The sequence below is a fragment of the Fringilla coelebs genome (genome assembly GCF_963513975.1).
Source record: "Fringilla coelebs genome assembly, chromosome: 26".
Taxonomy (NCBI): Eukaryota; Metazoa; Chordata; class Aves; order Passeriformes; family Fringillidae; genus Fringilla; species Fringilla coelebs.
The window spans coordinates 1854011-1875829 of record NC_140052.1 but is presented as its reverse complement, the minus strand read 5'-3'; the positions used below and the strand labels follow the sequence as shown (position 1 = coordinate 1875829).

The window sequence follows — 21819 nt, the reverse complement described above, 5'->3', positions numbered from 1 at the left end:
GTGGAGGCACAGACCTGGCTCAGCCCCGGCACCACGGTGGCCCCAGCTGGGCTGGGAGGACTCCCAGGGCACGGCCCTGGCACAGGGGCACGGCTCTGGGGCTGCAGAGCTGGCCAGGAGGGAGCCAGGGTGCTGCCCAGGTGAAACACAGCCCGGCTCAGCCCTCACCAGGGCCTCCCTGGCCTGACTCTGCTGGATACTGCACCACCAGCTTTTCCCTATCTGCCTCCCCCAGCACTTTTCTTCTTTACAAATCAAGTGGAAATAATTTAAAAATATCTCTTTCTCCCTGAAGCCAGAGGTCCCTGACTGATGTCTGGCTTAGGAGCAGCTCCTGGAACTGCCAGACCCTGTGGAGCACCCAAATCTCTTCCAGAGTCCTACCAAAACCAAGACACATAAAAGCCAATTTAGTCCCAGAAATGAATGTTTCCTTGGGATCCCTGAGCCCAGACACAACCAAGTTCCTCGAGGGCTTTAGGCCTGGCAGGACTCCTTCCTGCAGTTCACATTTTTGAACATCCATCTCCCATTGTTTTGATACATCCACAGATTTTCGGTGTCTGCTGGAGCCACGAGCGTTCCCTGCCATTTCTCCTCCAGCTTTGCAAAAACTCACTGACTTTCCAAGCCCAGCAGCCTGAATCCCCATCACAGCTGGGCTTTGTCTTGTCCACAAAGCAAGCACAGCCCTCCTGGCTGAGGAGTGAGGAGCACAACTCCAGGGCTGGAGGCTCAGCCCTTCTCTCATGTCTGGCACTCACAGCTGCCCTTGACCCTGGGCACATCTCAGCCTGCACTGCAGGGCAGCAGAGCTGAGCTTGCCCAGAAACATTTCTTAGCCCCCAAATGCATTTGGGATCATCCAGGGGCTGCTGCTGGCACAGAGCTGGGTGGTTTGGCAGTCATGGCTCTAAAGAAAAAGAGGGGGGAAAAAAACTGGAGGAAAAATGTCCCCTCTAGCCCTCTTGTTGAATTAAACCACATGTATAGTTTTAAAATACAGCGGAAAGGAACAACTCTCCAGCACATGTTCAAGAGCAGAGTCTTATTTCAGAGATTTCAAAAAATTAGTGGCTGAAAGCTGAAACAATATCGCCCTTAGACGGGGACATTTGGAAGTGATTAACGAGCCTGAACTCATGCCTTCAAAATAAAAAGTTAGTACCTCACGCTGGTAACAACTGTCAGCTACTAAAAAACTGGGGAGAGGGGAAGAGATCAAACTCAATGCTGCATAGTACAATGCTCCAGATCAGCAGGAGAGGGCCAGCAAGCCCACCAGCCTGCACCTTCCCTGGGTGCATCACCTGCAGAGCTCAGGTGGAGGCTGCCAGCCCAGCCTACCCTGGGGGCTCTGGAAGATTCTGCTGTGCCTCTGTCACCAGCAGCATCCCCAGAACTGCCACAAGATGCAAAGCCCAGAGCTCTTGGGATGTTTTCCCACTGTATGACTGAGACAGAATTTCCACCAGAGCAGTGCTGAGGTGACAGGGCAGTGCCACACCAGTGCCACCCCACAGGGCTTCTCCTCCCACTCCTGGAGGACAGGGATGCTGGGGAGACCCTGGAGCCTGGAAACAGCTCCAGACACATCCAGACCCTGCTTGCAAGCCAAGCTCCAAGCTGCAGGTGCCCAGCCCTGAGGGTATTTGGGGAGCTGCACACCAGGGCAGCACTGGGGACACAGCTGTGGCATCAAGAGTCACCAACCCACACTGGGGGCACCTGGATGTGGAGACCCTGCAGATGCTCCAGGGGAGGTGGTCTGTCCTCAGTGGGATGCCACAGCACATCCCACCAGGCCAGGGCTCAGCTGGGAGCTGGAGAGAAACAAACCTCCCCATGTCTCATGTCTGAGAACTTAAAGATGAATTTAGTTGGAATTTACTTCAGTAAAAAGAAATGCTGGTGATGCATCAAGCATCTGGGAGCTAAAAATTAAACCAGACTGTGTCTCTGCAAGGAACAGGCACGTCCTCAGGCTGGGTAGGCAGCAGCCCCTGGCACACACAGCTGGGCCCAGGGCTGCTCAGACTACAGGAGCCCAAACAGAACTCCTGCTGTGGGACACTGCTTCCCTGGCCAGATGTTTTCTCCTTGTCCTAACAAAGATTTGGCCACTCAAGCTGCCCCCAGAAATTCATGGCATTTTAGAAATTAGCCCAGAATTTTCTCCACCCTTCTTATTTTCTTTGTTTTGTTCTCAAGTTTGTCTGAATCTCATGGTGCTTCTCTGGATTTCCCTGGGCTGGAGAATGCTCAGGGGCTGGTGGCAGCATGTGCATGCTTCACACACTGGTGTGCAGGCAGTGCCATTAGCCCAGGATGTTTCCCATCCCCAGAGCAGGTCAGTTGTGGTGGCAGAACAATGCCAAACCTCAGTGACCTTGTGACAAGGGACAGCATCTCCATATCACAAGGAGACCAGCTGGCAGAACCTGGAACCTCTCTGGACAACGGGCATCTGTCCACCTTCACTGGGGAAATGTCTGTCTGTGCACTTCTGAGCCTCTCCCCAGAGGGAAGCTCCACATGCAAGCAGAGAAATGTATAGCAGGGAACAGGAATTGGACAGGAATTGGACAGGAACTGGACAGAAGTGTGCAGCAGGGAACAGGAATTGGACAGGAATTGGACAGGAATTGGACAGAAGTGTGCAGCAAGGGACAGGAATTGGTGCTGCTGGACAAAAGAGCCCAGAAAGTTCCCAGAGCCAGGGATGCTGTCCCTGTGAGTCTCCCAAAGCTGAAGTGTAAGGAGCTTTCTTAGCTGGAAGGCGCTGAGTGCAATTCCAACTACTCCTGGGAGTATTCCTGAGCACAGATCATTGATTTTCTAAAATAAAAGGTGAAACATTTAAATGAAACGTATTCCCTTCTTTGACACCAGGAATTATGAATTGATAAAGATTTCCTATTACCTTTTAAAATCTACCAGGCCAATCCTTCAGCAAGGCCATGCCCATAATTGCAAGCAGATGTCTTTCTCTGCTGACACATTAAATGGAAGCAGAAAGACCTGCTGCTATCTCCCATCAACAATTTGCACTTAAGCAGAGAACAGATTTTCACAGAGCAGGGCTGCTGGAGGAGGAGGAGGAGGAGGGGGATTAGGTTCCTGCAGCCCAGGCATCTCAGCATTACAGCAAAACAAGGCAGCTCAGAAAAACAATGAACTCTAAACAGTCCCTAATTCCAAAGTAACCAAAAGCTTTTGTGCAGGAAAATGAATTTGTGAAACTAATACTGCCAGGGCCTACAGAGAGCACAGGGGTGAGCAATGCAAGGGGGAGATGATCCAGCTGACAAACACCCACTGGGGTGGTGTTCACAGGGGTCCCAGGAGCAGGGGAGAGATGAGAATCTTGACTCCAGGTTTCAGAAGGCTGATTTATTATTTTATGATATATCTTAAAAGAATATGATATATTAAAACTATGCTAAAAGAATAGAGAAAGGATTTCATCAGAAGGCTGGCAAGGAAAGAATGATAAAATCTTGTGACTGACCAGAGAGTCTGAGACAGCTGGACTGTGATTGGCCATAAATTAAAAACAACCACATGAGACCAAAAAGATGCACCTGTTGCATTCCACAGCAGCTGATAATTATTGTTTTTTCTTTTCCTCTCGAGGCTTCTCAGGAGAAAAATCCTGGCAAAGGGATTTTCAGACACACCTCAGCTCCCAGGGACACTGGCTGTGTTAGCTCAGAGCTGCACTGTCCTGCAGAGCACAGGGGCTGCAATTATCAATACAAGTGGAAGTGACAGGCTGTTTAGCAAACATTAAACCCAGGAAGCTTAAAAGGTCTTCCAGGATTATTAAATAAACATTTAGGATGAATGAAAGACTATGAAATGGTGAAGAGATTGCAAACACTCTGGAGCAGGCAGTTGGGGCTGCAGAGATTCAGCTGTGCAGGACGGTGTTTAATCATTTCTGTGGTGTCACACACAGCCATGCCTCAACTCTTGGCAAGTGTTAATCCAGGAGTGGGACTTTGATAAAACTTCAGCCTGATATTAACATTTTATGAAAGATTTAACATCCAAATCTGGACATGGTGCCAGCCAGCACCATCAGTCTGGCCAGGCCAATGTTCCACAAGCCCTGCAAGAAGACACATGGCCTCACACATGTTAAATTACCTCAAGAGCTTCCACAAATAGCTCAATCTTCTCCAAATCCATATTTCCCTTTGCTGTACAGTAACTGGGAAGGTTCTCTGGGCTGGGGGTGCTCAGCCCCACTTGAGGATGACCAATCTAAAGATGCCACATCTGTCTCAAGGGGTGCAGTTTGTTATTTTCAGGGTTTAATGTACATCATACAGGAGAGGCTGCACACATGCCCTGATCTCCTCATTTCTTCCCAAGTAACAGCAGAGATACACTCCACCATCCTCCTGGGGCCATCATTTATGTATATACAATACACCTCCCAGTAAATTAGCCTCTCTGCCACATCACTGACTCAAGAGTTTGGAGAAAGTCAGATTGAGGCAGTGAATGCCAATAGTAAAAGTTGCCAATAGCACAGTGAGCCCCAGCCTGAGCTAAAGAAAAAGCTCTGGAGCTGTTCCTGCACCCCAGAACAAGAGCAGAGAGCTGGATCCCCAAGGATTCTGTACTGACTGCACCAGGTGTGGATCCCCCAGCCACATCCTGGCTTCCCTCCTCCCCACATGGGAACACCTCCTGCTTGTCTCTAAAGGAAAGCAGTGAATTCCCCAGCCTAGCACACTTCCTCAGAAAAGAGGGACTGTTTGCTGACTGCTGGTGGCTCCTGGGAGCTTGGCAGGCTGTGAGAGGAGCCTGCTGTGCTGCAGCATGCCCGTGCCCTCTCACTGGCAAGTGGAGACAGATTCATCACTCTGATGTGCCTGGAGGAGACAGAGCCAGGGCTCCCCTGGTGCTGCCAGCCTCTCTGCCAGGGGCTGAGCACAGCAGACCCTGCTCCTGCCGTGCCCACAGGAGATTCCAGCTCTGATGGGAAGCTCTTCCAACAAAGCCCTCATTTGTTTCAAGGCTGGGAGGCCACCCTGACAGGTTGACCCGCACTCCCTCCCTCAAGGCTCTCCAGGATGGGGCTCTGCTTTGGGAATCTGTGTGCTGCAGAGCTCCTGCACCCTGCACGGGGGTCTGTCTGCACTGAGAAGCTCCCAAGAGCAGAGGAGCTGCCAGCCTGCCCCACTCCCCTTCCAAGGAAGATGTTCAAGCATGGCTTTGACCCCTACATGCTGCTCAAAGGGAGAAGCTTTCCCCACAGGCTGCACGCTCAGATGGGATCACTGGGGAAGAAACAGCAATAAAAAAATGTCTGTTCCTTTGGAAAACTGGGATTTTAAAAGCTAAAGACACTGGAAGTTGCTTTTCCTCACAGGTCTGAGGGAGCTCTTTCTCTTTGGTGGTGCAAGCCTGGCTGGGATGGAAAAAAGAGCCTCTGAGCCAGGGAACAGCAGTTTCCAAAGACAGCTCTGGCCCTGGGGTGGAGGGTGGCTTTAATTAGGGCTGTATGTGTGTCCTTTTCAGGGGTCATCCAGCATGATGCAGGGAGAAAGCAGGAGCAGCCCCTGAAACACCAGAGCATTTTCTCTGCAAGGTTTCCAGCATTGGGGAGGGGAAAGGAGAGTTTCAATGTGGCTTCAGAGAATGTTTCAGCTGAGACCTTGCATGTTCAGCCAGCAAGCCCTCACTGCTGGCCCCATCCAGAGCCCCAGGGAGTTCAGGGGTCTGTCCCCTGCTCCCCTGGCCCTGCACAGAGCAGGGAGCTCAGTCAAGGCAGCTCCATCTGCCCCCAGAGGGAAGGAGCTGGTTATTTCCATTCTTACTCCATTATTTTCCAGTTATTTGTGCTACATCACACCTGGGCTGCCTGTTTATGAACAGCTGATTAAAGCAGGAGCCAGCTGCAGATGTTCAGCTGATGACCCCAGACCTGCTGGCTGTGAGCCAGTGATGAGCCAGCTTCAGCCTGGCACAGCTGCAGTGCATCACCCCTCATCCTGCACAGCATCCAGAGAGTTCCACACCAGGCTGGTGTCCTCTCTTCTCCAGAACAAATCCCCCCAGTGCTCAGGTGTTCTTCCAAAGCAGAACACACTGCCAGCAATATTAAAATAAAACCAATTGAGGGATGGTAGGTGAATTTTTGTATAGCATGGAAGGAAACTGTATTTAGTTTGTCACTGAACTGCAAACTGGAGGCCAGGCAGGTGGAACTCAACAGAAGGAGTGCTGGAGCAAAGAAGATAAACATTATTGGGAGGATAAACTGAGTCACAAAAGGATGATATTTTATTTTAGGATTTAAAGTTCATAGTTCAGACAAGCCCAGGCTGTAGCAAGCCTGAGTGTCCCAGAGGTGGCACATCAGTGTCCCACAGACACCCCACAGCAGGGCAAAACTGAGGGTGTCTCCCAGCACAAAGTAACACGCTTGTAACTTAAACCAGACTCATTGTAACAATCAGCATCTGACATTTTAAAATGCAAAGTGTAGCCATGAACTGCACAAACACCCATCTCTCTGTTCTGGGAACACTATGCCAGACACATGGTGCCTGATTTCAGGAGATTTTGTGCTTCCTCATTTCAGTAAACATCTATTTACTCCACATGACTCCACACAAGCACAATCCAGGATCTCAGGCACTTTCTCCATAGTTTATACTTAGCCCACTTCAGGTTTTTAGTAAACTTTTCTTGTTGGAGATCAGTATAGGAAATCTAAAGACAGCAAAGGCACTCACATGCAGCAGTTTGACTGCAAGTCTCACTTTTTACATGACCAAAAAAAATACTTCAGGAGTTGCCAGTTACAAGAAGCCAGTAGAGGAATAGATTCTGCAAATTTTCAGAAAGACACTGCCTGGCTTCCTGCATCGTTTCAACCTGACCCAAGGCAGGGACACATAAAGCAGAGCCAAATTCAGCCCTGAACTGCCCCAAGTCAGCTCTGAGAGAAGGAGACCCCGAGCAGCAGCTCCACAGCACTGACCTTACCTGCTCCTGTGCTGGCAACACCTCTGCAGTTGATGTCTCAGGTGCCTCCAAGGGCATTGCAGGAAGAATTGTTGCTTACCCCAAGCTCTTAAAGCTTCCCTGCACTAAAGACCCAGCCCATTCTCAGCAGCTCCTCAGCCAACAGGTGGATAAAAAATCACTTTGATTAAAAGCACCTGTGAGCTGCAGCCAGGTGCAGCTGAAGCAGCAGGAGCTTCCCAAGAAGGGCATCTGCTCTCCCTGCAACCTGCTGCAGCTGCTGCATGCCAGGGGCCATGCAGTCACAGAACCATGGAATCAATGAGCTTGGAAAAGACCTCCAAGATCATTGAGTCCAAGCCTTGGCTGAACACCACCACGTCAACTAAACCACATCTAGTCATTTCTTGTAGCATTCCAGGGATGGTGACTCCACACTTCCCTGCACAGCCTCCAGGCCAGGCTCCCCCAGCACACCCACACCAGCCCCAAAGGGGTGTGAAACAGCATCTCTATAAAAAGGGAGGTTGGGGGAATCACATTTAATGGATTAATTTGGCAATTCCAGCAGCAGCAGCAGCGTTCTCTCTGCCACAGCCAGCCCTCTGTTGTGCTGTGCTGAGGAAGGTGAGGCACAGGGGACAGAGGGTCCCTGCCCTGTCCCAGTGGGGCTTTTTGGGGCACTCACAGAGAGCCACACTTTCAGCTCATCACATCCTGACTCCATTCCCCACATGGCTGGATTTGTCAGCCCTCTCCATCATTTCACCTCATCAATCTGTGATGTTAAAGCCCATGGTTTATTTATTTCTTTACTTCACTAATAAAGCACATTATCTACAATGATTAATTTTGCAATAAAGAAACAACACTACTACAAATGGTGGTCTAAGACAACCTAAGGGGACTCTACAAAGTTCACATCCTAAATCCATCTCTCTGTTAGCTGTGAAACATCATTCCTCAGAGTATTTGGCTTGTTAATGGAATTCTTCTACAACCAAGTCCATGGCTCTGTCCCCATGTGGGAAATAAGCACCACTCCCAAGCTAAGGAATAATTAATTTACCAGTTTTGAGGGGGGTTTGGTTCAAACCTCAAAAATGAGGATTTGTTATTTCACTTAACTGTGATACAACAGGATTAGCTCAGACATCAGATATTCATTCTCTTAGAGTACTGGTGATGGATGAGAATACTAAATGGAAGGAGGAAGGATAATGAATACAGAGTGGTATAGGTCTATGAAAAAGAGAACTAGTCCAATTAACAGAATAATGAATTTCAGCTTGGTCGATAAATGTAATCATTTGGGTAAGACATTCTTTGTCTTTCATAAACTATTTGAAATCATACAAACATGACATTTCAATTAGGGCAAAAAAGACATAAGACAGAGAGCCAAGTTGTCATAGATCAAACAGACAAAACCCCAGACTGATGGGTCCCACAGCAAAGAGGGGGAGACAGAGACGATACATTCCCTGCAGTGCTCCACAGGGAAAGGTCCTTGGCCTTCTGCACTCTGGTGCTTTGCCAGCAGCCTAAAGGAACTATAAAAACATCACTGGTGAAGTGAGGGAGTGTCACAAGCTGGAGGAGCTGGCCATGAGCTCCTCCCAGCCTAAGCCCTAGGCAGGCCAGCAACTGAACCTTTGCTCGGGCTTAAAATGGAGTGACAGCTCTGGGCACCAGCAGCTCAGGGGAACGGCCCCAGCCAGGAGGGGATCTCAGGCCAGGGAGGGGATCTCAGCTGGACACTGCTGAGGCCAAAGGCACAGGTGGAGGCAGAGAGCCCCCTCTGCCCCTGCTCCCCAAGCCAGTGCACCAACACACTGCACGCACTGGGGAGACTCCAAGGCTGCCTGGGTCAGCACAGGGGCTCAGCTGGCACAGCAGAGGCCAAGGCAGGCACCCAGGGAGACATCACAAGAGATGCTGGTAAGGGAGGGCTCCAGCCCAACAAGGCACCACAAGGAACCAGGGTTAAGGCTTAAACTAAGCAGGTTAAGACTATAATGGGATATTTTTACAGTGAGGGCAATTAGCTATGAGGAATTCTTATCAGAGGTTGTAATGGGTTCTCCACTACTCATTTATTAACTTTGATCATGAAGGTAGGATCTCTGTCTAATCAGCCAGCTCTGGTTCCTAGAGGAATTCAGGGCAATCCTGCAGCCATGAAGACGGGAGTGACGTGGTCACGAGGGTCCTTTCTGCAAGCATGCAAGCTCTTAACATCACCTCACAGCCCTCTGCTTGCCCTCTTTACCTGACAGCTGCTATTTCAATGGTTGCACACATCTGTACAAGAACAGCTCTTTAGACAATGCAGACAGAAACGGTGTGTGACCTCAGCCGCTGCTTGCAGCACGTGCCCAGGAGAGCAGAGCAAGCTTTGGGAGGGCTGAGATCAGTGAGGAGGAGGATGGAGGAGCAGGAGGGCTGGGCTCCAGCATCCCTGCTGCAGAGCAGCGAGAAGGAGCCGCTGTGCCCACCTGAGCAGGTCCAGGGAGCGGCTCTCCCGCCAGCCACCGCATCACTTGAACACGGACGGGAACGTGGGGCAGTCGGGCGATTTCATCTTCTTCATAAACTTCTTGAACTCTTTGTTCTTCTTGTCCCACTTGTAGATGGCTGTCAACAGGTACTGGGTCTTCACCTGGCGGCCCATGATGAGGAAATAGTGGCTGAGGTTGTCCAGCTGATGGCAGGGACAGTCTGCCCCGTTTTTTAGGAACAGCACCAGCTTCTTCAGGTTCTTCTTCCGGATGGGCCCCAGCTTCAGTGCCTTCCTCTTCCGTGGAATGATCATCTTGTCCCCATTCTCCTTCTTCACTTCCTTTATGGTCATCTTAAGAGCTGCAAAACAAGATGGGAGAGGGGGAAAAAAAACCAAAACTCTTAAGCAGGCTTCACCAGCACAAAGCCTCTGCTCCGTGAGGCTGAGGGGGCAGCAGTGCCCTGTCCCACTGCAGACACACAGTGCCCTGCTCCACTCCTGCATTCCCCTTCTCCTCCCTCTGCTCCTGAATCCGCCTGCTCCAGGGCAGCATCTCCCTGGCCATGATTGGCCCAGTGTGACACCCATACCCTTGTACCTGAGGGGGAGCGTCACGGACATATTTTATGAAAAATCCTTTTGCCGGATCTTTTCTCCTGAGAAGCTGGGAAGTTTCAGCTTCTCCACATTTTGCTGCTTCAAAATGTGATTTGGAGAATTGTTTACCCAGCATGTGAAATTGTTTTTACTTGATGACCAATGACAGCCCCCTGTCTCAAGGCTATGAGCAGTCACAAGATTTCATTATCACTCCATTCCTTTCCTTTGCCAGCCTTCTGATGAAATCCTTTCTTCTATTCTTTAGTATAGTTTTAATATATCATCTTCTTTTAATATAATATATATCATAAAATAATAAATCAGCCTTCTGAAACATGGAGTCAGGATTCTCATCTCTTCCCATGTTGGGAGTGCCTGCAAATTCCACAGGGGAGCTGCCCCATGCCCAGGAGAGCACCAAGGTCAAACACTGACATCTTTATTCCCCTTCCTGCAGCAAAGCACCCAGCACTTTCCATTTGAGAGGGGACTTGTTCAGCTGCCAAGCACAAATGTTAACTGAGTAAATTAGGTGACTTCCCTGCTCTAGAGGGATGGTGAGACTCTTGAAAGGATCATTTAAAAGGTCAATTTGGCTTCTCAAGCATTTGTTTGCAGTCTCACTGGCCCTCAGGTGCCTGTGAAACAACTTTCCAAGCACTGGATGTCCCTGCAATCAGAGCTGTGGAGATCCCAGCATGCAGTCATTGCCTGCACCTTCCCTGGGAGAAGGGAAGTTGGTCTGATACAGCTGCCATGGCGAATACTCTCCCCTCTTCAGGTTCAGCATTTTCCTGAGTTAATCACAATACCCCCTGCCCCAAAAAAAAGAAAAAAAAAAGGTTTTTTGCCATGACCATGAAGAGGAATTTTGCATACATGGGAAAAATGATGAAAATGTGTTGTACATTAAAACATCATTTCAGTGCCATTTGGCTCTGCCTCATTTTTGGGGAAAAGCACATATGGACCAAAATTGCTAACATATTTTCATCATTTGGGAGTTTACTTCAGCGCTGCAGATAACTAGTGCTCAGAGAGGTGATTGGTTGGCTGCTGTCCCTTCTCATTAGAGTCCCAGGGCAGTTGCAGGCAGTCCACAAGAACCTCTGGCTCTGGCAGGGAGATGGGTCCTCACAGCATCATTCCTTGAAGTCCTGCACTGCTGGAACACGCAGCAGTGAACACGTGTTGCTTCCTGGACAGGAGCACTGCTCGCTGTTCCAGACACAGATGGCAGCAGGACAGCATGATGACAATCCTGAGCAGGCAGCAGAGATTCAGTGTCACTACCCTGACAACAGGAGCAATGGTATTTGTCTGCCCCTGTGCCAAAAACATCCCTTAGGTTTGCCAAGAGCCTTGTCATGTTACACTGCTATTGTATAAGAAAGTAATCTAGGACTGGAAACCTAAGTGAAATTTTCATTCCATCTGTTTTCCAAGTTCAGGAGCTAAAGAAACTCCAGTTTTAAGGAGCTAAAGATGCTGAACCAGATCAGTTTGCAACAAATCTGAAAAATGAAGCAAGTAGTTTTCAAGCAGCTCTAAGCTTCATGACATCAACTGGGCAGCAGTAGCAGCAACTCCCCTCAGTGTCAGTCTCACTTCCTTTATTCATGCTGACTGGAGCCCTTGCACTAAGCACAGAGGTGGCCAGGGCAGGAGGGATGGTAAAACACCATTACAACAGCACAATAAGAGACTTTAAAAAAATGGCTTTTTTGTTTTGCTGAGATCACTGCAAAATTTGATCCTTTTTGCTAGAGGAAAAGGATGTGCCAGCTAGTGGAGGTGCTGATCTAGTCCAAGTATCACACAGCATGGAAGACAAAGAAGGCCTGGTAATCCTGTGCTGGGGGAGCTCCCAGCTGCTCCCTTCCCTGCACACAGCAGTTTGTGAGCCAGCAATGCAGGTTCATGGGAGCTGCCCAGGGGAACCATGAATCCAGATGTAAACCAAAACCTCATCCAAACCTTGCTCGTGCAGAGCAGCACACAGAGCCAAGATGGGATAAGGCCAAGGGGGATGAAGGAGGAGGCTGACCAGGGGTGCAAACAGTTTGTGTCAGGCTCTGCTCTTCCCAGCAGCAATGTCCTCGTGAGCAGCAAGAGCCTGCAGTGCTGCCCAGGTAAACACAGCCTGGCTCATGGACCACCAAGCTTCACCTGCCTTTGGTGCTGCAGGCTGAGCAGGCACACAGGCACGATGATCTCTGCTCAGCCCTCATTCCTCTGCAGTGACCTGGCTCCCCAAATTCCCCTTGCTCACTTAACTGGGCCACATTCCCTAAGTTCCAACCCACATTCCAGGTGAGATTCCCAGGAATGAGAGCTGGGTTCCATAGTGGCAGGTCAGACACACAGCTTTGGCATGCTCCATGAACACCAGGAAAGTGGTGCCTGTACACATTTCAGGGCTCATCCCACTCCAAGAGCTCACCACCACCACGCAGTGGGAGGCAGCCTCCAACTTCTAGAAGGAGGCAGCCTCCAACTTCTGGCTTTCCTAGAACATTTGTTGGGGGACCCTGGCGCTGCAGCAGCTCTCCTGGCATCTCCCCAGCCCTGGGAATGGCAGGCAAAAGGCTCGAGCAGGATGCTTTGAGTCTTGGCTCCAAGACCCTGCTGAGCTGCCAAAGCAAACAGCTTCCTCACTGGGAGCCTTGGCATTCCCACTCCCGCCATGCCACACCAAATCTGTCTCAGCACCAAGTGGGAGAAGGGCCAGAATTGCCCCTGAGATCCCAGGACATGCTTGCTCAGACTTCATCTTCAGCTGTGGCTGCCAGGCAGGAGCTGACCCCAGGAGAGTTATCCACAGCAGGAGCATGTGCCACCTTTCCAGTCCAGCAGCTGCACTGTGACCACAGGCTGCTGCAGCATCAGCTGTGGCACTGGTGGCAGCATCAGCCCTACCACAGCAGCCCAAGAGGATCAACATGCCACCCACAAGCCTTTCTTACCATTTGCTTTCATGGGACACACACAGCTCCAGCACAACCTTCTCCTAGGACAGCACTGCAGCAGGGTAGTCAGCAGCTGAGGGCAGAAGCCCCTGTGCCCTGTTCACAAGCCACTACCACCCACCATTCCTGTTCTCCACCAGCACCTCCAGCCCTCTCTCTCAGCACAGGACTAGGATGCTGTCCCTGCTGCTCTCCTGCCTGCACGGGCAGGGGCCCCACTCCAGCACCTCATGTGCAGGAAAGGGAATGTGAGAGAAGGGAAAGCTCCACTGTTCCTTCAGCCTCATTTTTCCTTCCTTTAGAAATCACTGAGAAGGAAGAAACCTGCCAGAAGACACATTAGGGCTGTAACAGGAGAAGGCTGCAGGCAAGGACCCGTCAGTCACAGAGAAAAAATAAACAGCATGTATTGATTGTTCTGCAGTCCCCAGTGCCACAGAGCCCGTTCAGCAGGATCCCCTCAGACCCCAGAGAAAGGGCAGAAACAATAAATAAAATCACTAAGAGAAACAGAGCGTGGAATGAACTCCTGGAGTAAGAAACAAGCGCTGGCTGCAGCCCAGGGCAGCTGGGGGAGGCGGCTGTGGGGGCACTGGAGCCCCATCTCTGCTTCCTCTCGCTTCCATTGCTGCCTCAGCACACCAGCACCACACTGAAATCTGCACTGCAGTCACCCCCATGTACCTGACCCAGCCCCCTCTGCTGCTCTGTGCTCAGGGTTCTGCACCCCTCACTCACATCCACCCCAAAGCTGTCTTATTCTCAGAGGAACTGCCCAGCTGCCTCAAAGGACCATCCCAGAGTCCACATTCATCCTTGCTCAAACAAAGGCAAAGCCAGAGTTCTGCTGCACCACGAGGCTGGCAGTCTCCTGGCACCCCTCTGACCCCCAGCATCTTGTCCAAGATGCTCTCCTGCCTTGTCTTTACAGTTTGTGTTCACAGCTCACTGCAGCTCTCTTCCTGCACTGCTGGGAAGAGCAGAGCCTGACACAAACTATTTGCACCCCTGGTCAGCCTCCTTCATCCCCCTTGGTGTTATCCCATCTTGGCTCTGTACTCTAGGCTACACAGCCACTTCCTAACTGGCACAGCCACACATCTCTGGTGGGCAAAGTGGTCCTCACCTCTTTTCTGTACCAAGCTGCTGGGATGCAAGAGAAAACCTGCAGTAACAGCAGGAATCAGTGCAAGACCTACCAACAGCTGCCCCATGCAGCACATGTTAGTTTAAACATTTATTGTACATGTCTGGCTTTGATGAGGATCTGTAACCTGTCAGCTGCCAGTGTTTACCTTGGTGGACGTGCATGAGAAACCTCAGTCTGACGGTTTGGGAGTTTATAATAGCGCCAGATAAACAGCTCTCCTTGAGAAATCACCCCATGACAGTAACCCCCAAGACTAAACAGAGACCCAAGGGCCATACACTGTGCTTTGGGAAAACTTCCTGAAGCTGATGCCTCCTCCACTAGCCACTCCCTCCTCTGAGACATCCTTCTCACCCCTGCATTGCCTTCCCTCACAGGGCACAGGTAGGACCATCCTATGCCGTGTTCCTGCTCCCCAGCTGGCTACAGATGGCCACATCTGCCAGGAAATAATTCCATCCTTTGGACACTGTCACCACTGTCTTTCCCAGTAACAACACTGTGGGCAAGTCAGTGTCCCAAGCTGCAGGGAATTCCTCTGGTTTGGCCTCTGCTCCCTGCTGTATAACTGTCCCAGAGCACAGGAGGATATTTAGCAGCAGAAGCTGATGACAAGCATGCAGTTAAGTTTGTATTTCCCTTCCCAGCAGGAAGGACACCCCCTGGGCTCACTCCTTGCACACCTCTGGCAAGAGGACAGGTATTGCAGTGACCCCAGCACCAGATCCCCTCTCTCCTTCTCTGGGACAAAGGTCCCCAAGCCCCTGGACTGGGGCAATGCCTCTGCATCACTGCAAGCCCAGGCAGGGATCTCCTATCCAAACCAGGTGTGCTGTTTCTCCCTCCCCACCATCTCTCCCTGTATGTGTGATGAGGCAGGGGCAGCTCTGATTCAGCTCCCATGGCCTGCCCAGAACAGAGCTCTGAGCACCTCCCACTCCCCAGCCAGGCCAAGCACTGAATGTCTGCTTCCATTCCCCAGCCAAGCCAGAAGTATGCACATTCCTGGGAAACTATTACATGGGTGTTCCTGTTGATGCTTTTCCCTGTTAGAAAAAGTCTGTGCTGAACTTAAGACTTCTGGCATACCAAATCTGCAGGACAGTTGAGAATTCATTTCCAGCAGAAAGGGTAACACACCAGCATGCAGAGCAGGTTTGGGTTTGCATAAGCACGCTCTGGTACAGGGCACATTCAAGTGCTAATCCCCCAGGAATGCACACCTTGTTCAATATGCCTTTAATAATCTTCCGGGAAGGTTACATACACCAGCAAGGATGTCAAAACCAGTTAATTCTGGGTTTGATCTGAGAAAGCTAATATATTTCCTCGTGATAATCTTTTTTTCTAAATGAAGTTCAGTTTACCACTGATTGTCTCACTCACTCACTCACTCATTTAGGACAAAGCCTTCAAGTAGCTTTGCATTTTTGAACAGCAGTCCACCTCTGCATACCCACAGTGACATCTAGAGGCACACGTGCCTGGCATTGGGGACAGATTGCAGGACACACAGCACCACGGTGGGCAGGGAAAGGTGGCAGCTCCAATCCAGCCACACAGGAGCCCAGCTGCCTGTGACCAGCTGGGAAGCCTCCCCGTGCCTAGAGTGCTCCTTCTTACCAAACTCGCTGGCACACAGGTGCTCCACAATGGCCTCTGACTTCATCTCATTGTCACAAGGGGGACACACAGTCGTTCCTGGCAAGAGAAAAGAAGTGAAGACAGTTGAGAAGCAGCAAGAAGCCAGCAGAAGTAGCACCACAGAGCCAGACTGCCCATGCTGTCAGACTGTCACCCTCGAGGGGGATCCATGCCCATACACCCTGCCACGGGCTCCCAGCTCCCAGAGGTGTGGGACAACACCCTGCTGGGTGTAAGGAGCCATCCACTGGCTTATGAGGCAGCACTGGCCATAGACAGCCCGCTGCCAGCCCCACCACAATGCTGTCAGTGGCCCCAAGGCCAGGCACAGGCAGCTGCTAGGAGCAAAAGGACAGCACTGGCAAAGAAAGGAGTTCTCAGGGCCAGGCACTCAGCTGAGGGAAGACGCTTGCCAAGGGGCATGGCCCATGGCCTGCTGACATTTCCTCCCTACTGCATGCCAAGGCAGGCACACAATGCCTGAACCCCAGCACAGCAGGAGGATGCTGCCCAGAGATGGCTCAAGGTGCTACTCTGGTGCCAGGCAAGGGGTTCAGGACTGGGACAGCCCAGTTCAGCTGAGTGCTCCCCTCAGTACTGGGGACCACGCCACAGACTGCCCAGGCAGTGCTCAGCAAGACCCTCACTACCCTCCCTCCTGCCCTGTCCCAGAATTGCACTGGTTGGGGATGGACCAGCACAGCTCTTGTGGATGCTGCCACCACCAAGAGTGGTCATCCTCTCTTGTTTTGAGCCCAGGGCAGCCTCATGGCTCCAGCAGAGCAGAGCCACCTCTGCTTGTCAGCCGCTGGCAGTGGTCAACATCTGCCTCTTGGGAAATGCCAGCCCAGGGGATTTCACTGGGAGCTGTCCTGGGAGGAAATCTCACTTCACCCAGAGAATAAGAATCTGTTTCCAAGTCCCCATCTGCAGTTGGGGCAGACCACCCAGCAGCACAGACATAGATTTGAGCTACTGGCAGATTAATTTATTGAGCTGGGAGATGCTGCTTGTTCCTGGTCCAGCAAGACGGAGGGCTCTTCCCACACAAGGGAGTTATTCTCAGGGACAACACTGCAGCAAAACATCTGCCAGTAAACAGAGCACTCATGGCCTTCCAGCCCTCAGCCAGGCCAGCAAACCCACAGCATTGCTGGACTGAAAAAGCAGAGAGGTGTCTGAGAAAGAGGGGTGCAGAGCCAGCACAGCTGGCCGGGAGGAACATCCATGCCCATGGTGTCGTGTCTCCTCAGCCACAGATGCCCCACGGGGATTCAGGCCAGACATTTGTTTTCCGTGGCTTGTTCTTTCCCTGTTGCCACCCCCAAATCTCTTCTGTGCCAAATGCTAATTCCTGGGGACGTGCACCATGACTTTATTAATCACACATGCAGAGCAACTGGCCTTCTGCTCGCTCCTATGTGCAAGTCACGAGTCAGCCTTCACAGCAGCAACATCCACACTCTCTGTACCTCTGAGAGCTGCCCATCCCCTGGGAAACCTCTTCTTCCAGAGCCCTAACATGCAACTGCCACTATCAACATCTCACTCAGTGACACAGTCAGGAGCCAGCCTTTGGAGATAGGATGACATCTGCAGTCAGAATATTTCTTTCCAGGCTGCACATTTACTGTGCTCACAGGAAGGTGACACAGGCCCAGCCCTCCATCAGCTGCAGAGCCAGGAGTTTATCACTCTGCTGGGGGACAAGCAGGGGTACCTGCCATGCCGAGCACTTCAATCTGCCTCAGTGGCCCAAATGCACATGAGGAGGCTGGCCAAGCCTACCCCAGCCAGACAAACATGAAAGCCACCGCTGCATCCACTCTATGAGCTTTCCAGGCAACCAATTAAAATAGAAAAAAAAAGCAAACAAAAATGGAAAATAAGACTCATTGTTCCCTGGTGCAAATGCAAGCTCTGTTCTAGCTATGCTCCAGCAGCCCCTGAACAGGCTGTAACACACCCAAGGTGGCAGAGAGCCCTGCCTTGCTGCACCAGGAGCCAACAGCCATCCTGTGGGCTGGACCTGGGACCCCCTGGACAGCCCCTTCCACAGGCAGCAGCTTCACTTATGCACAATCCCCCTGCCCTAACCAACAACCTTGATCAGGTTGCTGAGAGTACCTCACCATGTTTCCAAGGATGGGGCATCCACCATGTTCCTAGATAATCTGTGCCAGCGTTTTACAACCCTCACTGCAAAAAACTTCCTCCTTCTATCCAATCTAAATCAACCCATCCTCCAGTCCTGCCTCCTGCAGCCTTTCGCAGCACAACAGAACTACTGGCAATGGGAGGAAAAATTGTCCTCTGCTCTGGACCACCACATCACACTACAGTCAGGAACACAAATGCTGGGGGCCCAGCCTGCTCCCCAGGAAAGCTGTTCTGTGGAGCCACAGCTACCCCAAACCTGCAAGCCCTCCCACCCCTCCTGAGGCACTAGAGCAGACATCCCCAGCCCACCCTCGGGGCCCACTGCAGCTTGGCTGGGGCCCATCTGCTAACTCCAAGCACAATCTCAGCCTGCCTCCAGCCCACTTGTTCCCTGCTGACCATTTTCCAATGCCTGACTGTAGAGCCAGCTTACTCCAGGGGCAAGAGAAGGAATGTGTAATGCTGTATTAATCTGCAACTCCCCTGATGCATCCTGTGGGCCTGCAGGCTTTACTGCCTGTGCTTAAGGAGAAAGGAATTCAGCAGGTCAGCTCTTTGAGAGGCAGAAACAAATTCCAATTTCAAGGTGTTAATGGGGAAAAATACTGAAAGGGTTTGTTCTTATTAGTACCAAGAGAAAAGGGGGGACACTGCTTGATTCTGACCCTCTTTGAATCAACAGGAAACACCCCTGTGCCCAAGAGCAAAGGGACTCCAGGAGCTGGTGCTGACAGAAAACACAGACAAACCATGGACAGGGTGCACATAGCAGAACCTGGGCAGCCAAGTACCCAGCCAGCACAGGGACAAGGACTGAGCTGCAGGTCACCCAGGATGACATGGCATCTGCAGGAGGTGGCAGTACCAGAGCTGAATAATTGGGTGCCTTATGGGCCACTAACAGAGCCTCTGTGGCATGCAGGGCATCCAGGGGTGCTGGTTCACATCACACCAGTGGCTGCAATTAACTTGGAGTTTGCTTTTTTTTTTTTTTTTTTTTCACTCCAAACTGTTTGAGGCACCACAAGAAAGCAGCAGTGTCCCACCCCACTGCTGCCTTCAAGACAGGTCCAAAAGGTGAAGAGAAAGTCATTAAACTACTCAGCGGAAAACCTGGCAGATGCTGCTCATTTAGGAGACTGTTCCCAGGTCTTGGCTCATTAATGTCTGTAAAATGAATGACCTGCACACAGCTCAGACTCTCTTTCAGACCCAGGAAGGGGCAGCTCACACCCAGCTGTCCCAGGAGCATGCTTGGCTGCAAGTCCCTGGGGAAATAAAAGCAACCTTTGGACCTGCAACACGGAACACGGCTGTGGTCTTGACCAAGGGTCCAGGTTCACACAAGACATATTAATTTAGAGCACTCCTGGAAAACAAGGAGGTTTCTCCAGCAGTCACACCAGGAAGGGCAAGCCATGACAAGGAAATTGGTATGCCTGTGCTGCCATCACTGTGGGGAGAGGCTGGGCCCTGGCAAGGAGATCAGCCAGAGCCCAGGCCCCCAGTTCCCCCCTGGCACTGGAACAAACTTTACATTCCACCTGCCTCTGGATGTCACTGAGATGTGACACAGGCTCCTGCACACAGCTCCTCTGGGCACTGAGCTTGGGTGTCCCCTGTGCCTGCCCTGCCACAGTCACCGTGCCACCGCTCTGCACTGCCCTCCACAGCTCCTGGAGACCCCTCAGGGGGTCACCCCTCTGCTGCAGGATGCACTCCTCTCCTGCCCTCTATCAGAGGGGCTCTCTGAAGTACCTTCAAGATGGGCAGGATGACATTGCACAGTCCCCATCGGCTGGGGAGTCGAGTACTCTCCCAGTCGAGTACCACATGCAGCTTTTGTCTGTACAGGTAACTACAAAGCGTAGATGAGTTTGACACAACACAGAAGCCACAGAAAGCACTCAGCCCCCTCCCCGCCCGTGCCCGAGCTCCTCCCGAGCACCGGCACTATGCCCCCGTGGAATCAGGAGTGACAATTCCCTTCAATTCCCTTTCAGAGCCCAAAAAGCACTGCTCTTACAGCCCTCTGCGATCTCCCTCGACAAACATTCTGCCTGCCAGCCTTTCACAGCGTTCCAATAGCAAACACCGAAGTGACACCGGGATATTTATTTATTTTTAACTTTCCAGCAACAAGCCAGACTCACTACAACTCGAACAAGCCAGTCTGGCACCACAGAAACATGCTGCACGCAATGGAAATAAACACGAACCACGTTCACTTTCCCCTCTCGTTTTTGGGCAGGCTCCTTGCTCCCTCTCCAGCCCACAGCCCACCCGAGGGCAGGGCTGGATCTCCACTGCACGCCCAGCCCCAGCTGCCCAGCCTCTTGCCCTAGGACTGCACTGGACGTGGGGGACCCAGCCAGGACTGCTGTCACTGTTGGCTCTGTGACACTCTGTGCTCAGCCAGCACTTTCTGCCGTGGACACCATACATCCTCCTGCTGCCCAGAGCAGCCCTGCAGGAGCCCTGCTCGGGAGCAGAACCAGGAGAGTGCAGTATCTGAGGATGGAGGGTCACACCTTGATCCATCAGGGCTGGAGCCCAGCCCCAGTGCCTGTGCAGGGATCAGAACAGGCACAGCCCCTGTGTTCCACACAGCCTGTCCCAAGGCACCGGGATAGGAACGAGGAGCTGGCAGGGCATCCCACTTCCTTTGGGACAGGAGGGCAAGGAGAGTGCTCAGAGGCTAGAGGAGGGCTGCTGCCAAGAAGAGTTCAGGTGAGCCTCCTCCTGCCACAAGAACCCCTTCAGTCCCGTGTGGGCCCTCCTGGGCTAACGCCTACTCTGCCAGCTCAGAGAGGAGTGCCAGGAGCAAGGCTGCAGCACGAGCCATGCCTTACCTTTGGGCCTGGAGACCTCGGTGGCATTGGGAGCTGTCATAGCAATGCAGACGTCATCCTGGGGAAACTGGTCACACTTGAGCATCTCTGGCCAGAAGAAGCCAAAGAACTGCATGACAGGCTCACAGGAGTCACGCACGGCCTCGCAGAGCCAGCGGCAGGGGTAGACCGGCCGGTCCAGGCAGACGGGGGCAAAGAGGGAGCAGAGGAAGACCTGGGTACCCATATGGCAATTCTTGTTGAGCAGTGGCACCCAGCTGCTCGCCTGGTGCTTCACCTCGGCCATGGTCTCGTGGTCCAGCAGGTTGGGCAGCACCATCTTGTCGTAGCCCACGCTGTGGCAAAGCCGCAGGTCGGCGGGGATGGCCACGCACTGGTGGGGTTTGGCGTAGAAGCGCCCGCCAGGGTAAGGGCCCAGGTCTGACTGGTAGCTGACATAGTCGTACTCGCTGGCCACGCCGCAGGCCAGCAGCCCGGCGGCCACCGACAGCACCGCACGCAGGGCGGCCCCACCGGGGCCCCTCACGCTGCCCATCGCCGCCACCCGCCGACGGCGGCCTCGACAGCACCGCACGCCGCTCCCCTCCGGGCGCCCCGCTGCCGGCGGCCGCCCCCGGGGACTCTCCTCGCAGCCCCGCCGACGGCCCCTCCGCTGCCCCGCGCTCGCCGCCCGCCGAGCCCCACACAGCCCCGCCGCCCTCCCGCCGCCCCAGCCCCGGCCCCGCTCTGGCCGCGCTCCGGCCGCGCCGCGGGTTTGTGAGCCCGCGGCAGCCAATCAGCGCCGCGCCGCCCGCCGCGCGCTCGCCCGCCGCTGTCAATCAGCGACAGCAGGAGCCAATCCCGCCCCGCCCCGCCCCGCCCTGCCCAGCGCGGCCCCGACGGCCCCGCAGCCCGGCCCGGCCCGGCCCGGCCCAGCTCGGCTCCGCGCCACCTGCGGCGGCTGAGGGCCCGCCC

General features: G+C 52.6%; 1 protein-coding gene across 1 annotated transcript; it reads right to left on the bottom strand.

Moving 5' to 3' along the window:
• Nucleotides 1–7879: 7879 nt before the first annotated feature.
• SFRP1 (secreted frizzled related protein 1) lies at nucleotides 7880–21476 on the bottom strand. Its single transcript, XM_084221843.1, has 3 exons — nucleotides 20866–21476; nucleotides 15833–15910; nucleotides 7880–9849 (listed from the first exon to the last, which is right to left on the bottom strand). Exons 1-3 carry the CDS (start codon nucleotides 21398–21400, stop codon nucleotides 9527–9529), a joined length of 936 nt encoding a protein of 311 aa, XP_084077969.1. The 5' UTR covers nucleotides 21401–21476; the 3' UTR covers nucleotides 7880–9526.
• Between the last annotated feature and the right edge of the window lie 343 nt (nucleotides 21477–21819).

Coding starts and splice junctions, on each gene's coding strand:
- SFRP1 (XM_084221843.1), bottom strand. CDS start 21,400: ATGGGCAGCGTGAGGGGCCCCGGTGGGGCCGCCCTGCGTGCGGTGCTG. Junction 15,911..20,865: donor CGAGGTCTCCAGGCCCAAAG/GTAAGGCATGGC, acceptor TTCTCTTGCCAG/GAACGACTGTGTGTCCCCCT. Junction 9,850..15,832: donor CCTGTGTGCCAGCGAGTTTG/GTAAGAAGGAGC, acceptor CTTGTTTTGCAG/CTCTTAAGATGACCATAAAG.